General features: G+C 37.5%; 1 protein-coding gene across 2 annotated transcripts; it reads right to left on the bottom strand.

Moving 5' to 3' along the window:
• Positions 1-515: 515 nt before the first annotated feature.
• LOC311144655 (cysteine dioxygenase type 1-like) lies at positions 516-6,573 on the bottom strand. 2 transcript variants are annotated; one of them, XM_084180705.1, is made up of 5 exons: positions 6,351-6,573; positions 4,878-4,955; positions 4,142-4,296; positions 3,228-3,397; positions 516-1,894 (listed from the first exon to the last, which is right to left on the bottom strand). In XM_084180705.1, exons 1-5 carry the CDS (start codon positions 6,518-6,520, stop codon positions 1,865-1,867), a joined length of 603 nt encoding a protein of 200 aa, XP_084036831.1. In that variant the 5' UTR covers positions 6,521-6,573; the 3' UTR covers positions 516-1,864. The 2 variants fall into 2 exon arrangements, with proteins under 2 accessions (XP_084036831.1, XP_084036832.1); XM_084180706.1 differs by lacking the exon at positions 6,351-6,573 and adding an exon at positions 5,165-5,553.
• Between the last annotated feature and the right edge of the window lie 568 nt (positions 6,574-7,141).

Raw genomic sequence — 7,141 nt, 5'->3', positions numbered from 1 at the left:
TTGCTTAAAGTATGTTGTGTGTGCAGTCCATTTCACCATCAATGAGTTGATACATTGCTATGTTTGAGAACATGCGTGTTAGCTGAATCACTGGCATTAGGATATTGTTGGTAGAGGAACTATGCATACATAATCAGGTTATTTTCTCAAGTTTCATTCAAATGTCATTATGCACACAATGAACACAAACTACGGTGAATGTAAAGTGTTCCTCCTATCTCAGTTACAATTGCCTTATTAATTCACCTTATTAAAAATGGTCTCTTATCAAACACTGTTTTAACCAGTGTACCATATACCAGGACAAGACTTTACCACATTCAATACTGGGACAAATTCAGATTTTAACACATTCATACATGATTGTTTCAAGAACAAATGTACTGTACATGCAAACATTTGTTAAGTGAGCATTTATATCAGTATATATATAAAGTAAGTGGGTTTTATATCAGTAATGTCAACAAAACATTTTTTGTTGGAGAGTTGATTAAATAAACACACACACAACAATATCTCATGACATATGTAATGTTTAATGGTCAACAGTCAAAGCAAAGCTTATCATTCACAATATCTTATATCATGCATTTTAAAGACATGTTGCGGAACATTGGCGACTACTAATTATTTTATAAGCATCCAGCTTTGGGCTGGATGTGCCAATGTGTCGTTCATACATGCATAATCTATGAGCAGAATTACTGTTTTACCTCAATTAGCTACGAAATCCCAAGTTTGAAAGCGACTGTTTTTCTGGAAGCTGTGCTGCGCCATTTTCCCCACGGGCCAGCCCCCTAGCAATTCGAGTTCTAGTCAATGAGCTTCAGCCCCTCGCCATTTGAGTGACAGCTAGCAAGATGCACACACAGCAGAGCGAGAGCAATGATGTGGTGCACATATGTGACGTAGTACACAATTTTCAGGGACCGCTTTTGGCTCGTGAGCGCTACTTTCAGAAATATTGGCTAAAAAGTATACAAAAGTACTGTAGAATCTCTTTAACTGACAATGCTATTGTGGCACTATGTTGTAAACTATCAACTATATAAATACATCTACAATTAAAACAACAGGCAAAATCCTGAGAAAAAGTGAGAACAATGTCTTTATTATAATACAACCCTGCCCCTAAAGTCCAGACTCTCCTTGACAAGTCTCCAAATACATAGGTTGAAACCAATGAAACACATTCAAGAATGACACTGAAATAGCTAAAACCAATTAACACCCCTTTTCATCCCCAAAAACTGAACACAGCTAATATAAATTACAGGCATCGTATTTTCTAATACATTTATAAAGCTTTACCTTTGCCAAATGCAAATTGCCACACTAATTTGACTGTACAAACAATTTAATGTTACATAACTATTTCGACAAGTGTTAAGAGAATTTTGTGTAAAAATCAATAATACCGCAATAAAAGTGCTCCATTGAGTGTAAAACTGTTGATCACAGAATGCTTTTAGATCATCACTTTATGTGATTGAATAGACAACCTATTTCCACTCATACATCATACACTTCAACCGTCTGCCGTAACAATACAAAAGTGTGGTTACACAGGTCATAGACACATAGGAATGCTGTTATTGGGAAGGGGTCTCCTCAGGCCTACCAAACAAAGAGCAGATTCAATCCATGGCTGAGCCTATTCATGCATTCATCCTGTGCTCATCAGTTTTTGCCAAGCTCACACTGGGCTGTGATAAAGCCATTCTAACTACCCACATGTCCTTTTGAACTGTCCTTTCCAATATAAACGGGTTGTTTAGTTGTAGGTCCGCATTTGGCTTCTTTGCAGTGTCATGTTGACTGAATTTACAACATTGTCATTCCAAACGCAAATGTCTTCAGCTTCTCAGTTGTTTTCTTGTGAGACTGTGGTTTCCTGTAAAAGACAAATGTGCAGTAAGTTAGACAATAGCACGAAGCATCATGGTATGCATCAAAGGAGAAATTTGAGAGGAATCCAGCACTAAACCAATATTTGAAACCTGAATAAGCATTTATTTTGTCAATTCATTGAGGGGAAAGGTGGTAAGGTAAGTGGTAGTAGATCATTGTGTGCCCATACTCTTATCTTATCCTATGTGCAAGTGATGTTGTAATAGTGCTGGCCAGACAGGGGTTTGGTCAAGGTAAACTTGTGCAATTTGTGGGTTTTAGATAAGCTCTCTGCTGTTGGCAAAGCCCAAGCAGAACCAGTCTGGTTCTGTTCCAGCCTAACAGCACCCAGCCAGCCTGAACATTAAAGCAGACTCCCACCTGCTCTATAGTTTAAAAGCTATTACCGTGTGGAATACAGTCTTTCTGTTACATATCTGACGGCCTCTGGAAACAGAATCCTGAAATTCTTAACCTACCTTTCAAATATAAACTTATACGCATAGAAAATGCAGTAAATGTATTTTTAAATACTACGGGGGCGTCACTGAATTGCTGATTGTACTGTTCTTTAATGGGTGGAAACAACTTAGACTTCCTGCGTAATTAAACATCTGTAAACATTTGGAAGGAAAAGTCAATGTAGCCTTAACAGTACAGATGTGTCTGCAGGCAACAGAATAGATAAGCTTTACAGAATAGTGTGAAGAGCTCACAAACCAGGTGCGTTGTCATGTTTAGATACCAAAATACATCTAATCTCATTATCCTATAGTCACCAAACATTAACTTTTACAACACTCAGTCTAGTTGAACAATAATTTTTACAACAATGCTGTTAGTTAATGAAGGTCCACACACCATCAAGTTTTTATAGTTTTCAAAACATGTTGTTTTTGTCATTCCATCTTAACTGCCTAAGATAAACTGCCAGCCATTTTCAGGACTTTTTTTCAAAGATATCCATGCGTCATTCACGGGACAACAACAGGTGTCCCATTGTTTCAATAATGTTCTGGGACATTCGAATGAAATATAATGTCTGATGGTACTCTATAGACTTTCAACAGCAAGCCATTTGAATAATATAAACTAATATATGGCACCTTTCAACAATATTTTCACATATTGCATCACTCTCCTGTGGCTTGGGTGATGCACTTATCCGCTTAGGTAAAAGAAAGTTGTACAACTTTACCTCAGTGATTGGAGATAATATCTAGGGCATTAAGACTTAATAAGCCAATGTTGCAGTCAGAAGAACAGGTAATGATATGACTATGATAAGCTATACATCTATGGCTCTGTGTTTGGTCTATTTCAGAAAGAAGGCTTACAAATGGAGTCCTCTCTCCAAATTTGCTCCAGAACGTCATCTTGACAGTGTTCTTGTGTCCAGTCCGCTGGTCAAATGTCTGGCAGGTCTGGAAGGGGGGACTGTACAGGTGCAAACTGGCCGAACATTCTGTGTGACTGGCGTTCTCTACTCGGTGCAGCCCAAAGGAATCTAAAACAGATAAACATCACACATTTATAAGATATGGCACCAGAATGTGGAACATTCATGTATCACATAGCTGTGAGTTCCGCTTATGGTAATTTCACACCAAACACAGCACATAGAGTCCTAGAGTATACATTAAGAATTTGTATAATACGTACCGTATCCTTTTTTAACATATACAACTAGATTTCAGTCAATCAAATACATGAAAGTGAAGATATTCAGTTGTAAGTGGATGTTTATAAAGATATACATGCATATCGTCGCTGTCTGATTAAATTTTTCAGGAAAATGAAAAAAGTCCCATATTTTCCCATTAACGAACATACAATTATTAAACTTTAGAAGCTATTTGTATAAATGTTATTGGTCCTAGAGTCACTAAATGTTCAGAGTACATTGAGGGTAGTTGTTGCGTTCAATAAATAAAAAATAAAGAAGAACATGACAAAAATTGCGTTAAGACGTTTTCATCAGACATTTACATTTGAGTCATTTAGCAGACGCTCTTATCCAGAGAGACTTACAGTTAGTGAGTGCATACATGTGTATTTATAATTTCATACTGGTTCCCCGTGGGAATCGAACCCACAACCCTGGCGTTGCAAGCGCAATGCTCTACCAACTGAGCTACACAGGACTAACGGTGACGATACGATATTATGTATGTAAATCATATGAATAAATGCCTCCTTATGTTGTCTGACAAACAATGTTGAGGAAATACTAAACTGTCTTGAATCTTACCATTGATGTAGGCACACTGGTTTGTTTGTAGGATTCTCTGAGATTTTTGAACCATGTTGCATGTTTTTTTATCGGGCCATTCAAAAAGCGTTTCCTTCAGCTGGCCTTGCAGCAACTTCATGAAACAGTGGGAGTCTGTGTGGTCATGGATACTGCTGCAAGTGGTGGAAAACAGACAGTCTTAGAATGTGCCAGAACAGTGTTATGTGGGGCTCAGCAATCAAACATGTGGTTACGTGTATATACACGACCATTAGTTCTAAAATACAAGTCCTGTTTAAAGAGAAACTCTCTGCCTTTTGTGTTGTATATTACACATCTACTGACAAAAAGTACAACTTCACTTCTCAAACTATATTAGCTACAATGATGTACCTTTCTCTGTGCCTCAAACAACGCGACCAATTGTCCATATCTGTTTGTTTCAAAAGGGCAATTTATTATATGGTTACCAAAAATGTATTTATCTTTATGAAACTTGCATAACGTTGACTTTCACAAGAACATTGGACTTTGTTATCTCCATACACTTTCTACCTGGAGCCTGTTTCTTCATTTCACTAGACCTCTACTGATGTTCTATCTGACAAGTCATATATTGTAATTACACTGGTTCTGCCAATATATACACTGCTATAGACATAGCACCTTAATGACCATATTAATTCTGAAGTAAGAGGGATTTCATTGCCTCAGATCAAATAACTTGCATCATTGTTCAAAAAAAATGTCTTACCTGCCGTGACCCTCTCCCCAACAGAGTATCATGAGGTTGAACTTTCCATTCCCTTCATCCACCAGGTTCCTTGTGTACCTGGAACACAAATATTACCCCAATACTGTAAATGCATAACATCTGTCACAAATACTAATGCCAAGCAGTGACATTCACATTCTTGAAGGTAAAGCTCATTAGTTTGCACTGTCAGTTGAGGCATAATTCTCTCGAGTTACACAGTTAGTGCCAGAATAAGACCAGAGGAATAGGGTTTTGAAAAGATGGATTGCAATGGATTTTGTTACCAGTTGTGGGACTTCATCAGAAAACTTTAAAATGATGTTTTAGCACCACACTGTTTTATCCACTAATTTCCGTAATTCTGTGCAAAGACCTACAAATGCTACTCTCAAATTCACCACAAAATGCTAGGCTTTTGATAGAGCCCCTTCTTAAGTGATTGACCTATATACATTTATTAGGAGTACTGCAAAAGGAGTATTAATATCAGATTATATAGAACCGCAAATGGCCCAGCTCACGTCTCTACTCATAAATTATATTACGTCTAGACATTACGTCTATAAAGTAATTCGAGTAAGACACGTTGTTCCCTCGTTCTGCATGGGTACACTGGTCACGTTTTCGAGCGCATAGAAATTCGTGTTTTTGTGGCAGCTGCATTCCCAAGTGTGTGATCATACCGCAAACGCAAAATGATTCTGCTTCTAAATTCTGATTGGCGGACGGGTTCCCACCCCCCATTTACCCCCACAAGAACCAAAACAACCCCCAGTTTATGGTGCAAGCCGGGAAAACTGTGGATAGAGCGTTTTCTTTTGTTGAAGGACACAATGAAACTCACGTTGAAAGTCTCATTCTGTTGTAAACATCTTCGAATGTAACTTTTTGAACATTTTAAAGTGAGAGCATGCATGCCTGGCTATAATTGACAAATATTAAATCTATTGCTTAGGCTTTTTTACATGGCAAGTTTAATATAGTTATGCTTTTTTTATTAGCCTATTCAAATTAGTTTTGCAGTTAAAATGCAACATGTAGGCTATATTAACAATATAATAGATTGCAAATATGAGAGATATCACACTGCCGTTAAATCCCATGAGAAGAAGCCTTTGTCATGCGTTGAATGTGTATAGGGCCTTTGCCTGCTGATATCTTGTGCTACACATTTCAAGTTAAAGTTTTCACCAGCACCCCACCAATTTCAAGTTAATGACTGGAGTTTTTGCAATTCATTGTAATACTATTAGTTGCAGGATTTCACGATAAGGTGATAACTGCATATAGCCTAATTAGTGATATTTGTGTATTTAAACAGATTTTTTAAAGTAGTATGTTTATCATCAGGCCATAGGATATATTTTAAATTAAACAGGCCTACTCAATAAAAACGATATAAGAGCTATAATAATAATAATACTTTTCGAAATAATAAACATAGGCCTATTTATTAGTTGTTGTTTTTACCTGAACTGGTCGAATTTTGCAAATTTCATCCATTCCTGTGGATTGCTGTCATATGCTTCCATTATATTTTGCACCTCCTCCACATTGATATTGTCACTTTCAAAGATTTTATGCAAAATTTTGATCAGATCGTCAAGAGTTTCTGGTTTCATCACTTCGGTTTGCTCCATGGTTAAGCGCGTATTTATCCCCGTAAGCTTGCTTTCTAACTAACTTTTCAGTATCGCCTAGTCTTTATAGCGTCGCCTACTCTTTTTGGGGCCAACTTTTGTTGGACTGTACCATTGTGAAAAAAGTTGAACGTATCAGTTAAAATATGAAAAACCTTTATGGGAATAACATCAATATTTAAAATCAACATTAACATTGTAAATAATACCAGGTGTTTTATTTACAAGATACACTTAATGTCTAGGTGTTATAATATTCTTAATTATTTACACCCACATCAAGAACTTGGACCAATCCTTGCCTTGGCTGCAGCTGTTAACAAAATATTTTATATCTTTTCAGGATTCTTTTATTTGGCTTTGACAATCTATAATAGCCCCCTGACCCTCATAATGAGGCAGGTCTCAGGAATTGAGGCAACAACGGAGAGAGAGAGAGCAGAGTTTTAGTAGCCTATTCAAATGAGTAGGCGCAGCGGTCTAAGGCACTGCATCTCAGTGCTTGAGGCGTCACTACAGACCCCCTGGTTCGATTCCAGGCTGTATCACAACCGGCCGTGATTGGGAGTCCAATAGGGCGGCGCACAATTGGCCCAGCGTCGTCCGGGTTTGGCCGGTGTA

This window comes from Coregonus lavaretus (assembly GCF_964263955.1).
Source record: "Coregonus lavaretus genome assembly, chromosome: 17".
In the NCBI taxonomy this organism is placed as follows: Eukaryota; Metazoa; Chordata; class Actinopteri; order Salmoniformes; family Salmonidae; genus Coregonus; species Coregonus lavaretus.
This window is presented reverse-complemented; position numbering and strand designations above follow the sequence as displayed.

Coding starts and splice junctions, on each gene's coding strand:
- LOC311144655 (XM_084180705.1), bottom strand. CDS start 6,520: ATGGAGCAAACCGAAGTGATGAAACCAGAAACTCTTGACGATCTGATC. Junction 3,398..4,141: donor CCAGTGTGCCTACATCAATG/GTAAGATTCAAG, acceptor TATCTGTTTTAG/ATTCCTTTGGGCTGCACCGA. Junction 1,895..3,227: donor TTGGAGAGAGGACTCCATTT/GTAAGCCTTCTT, acceptor TGTCTTTTACAG/GAAACCACAGTCTCACAAGA.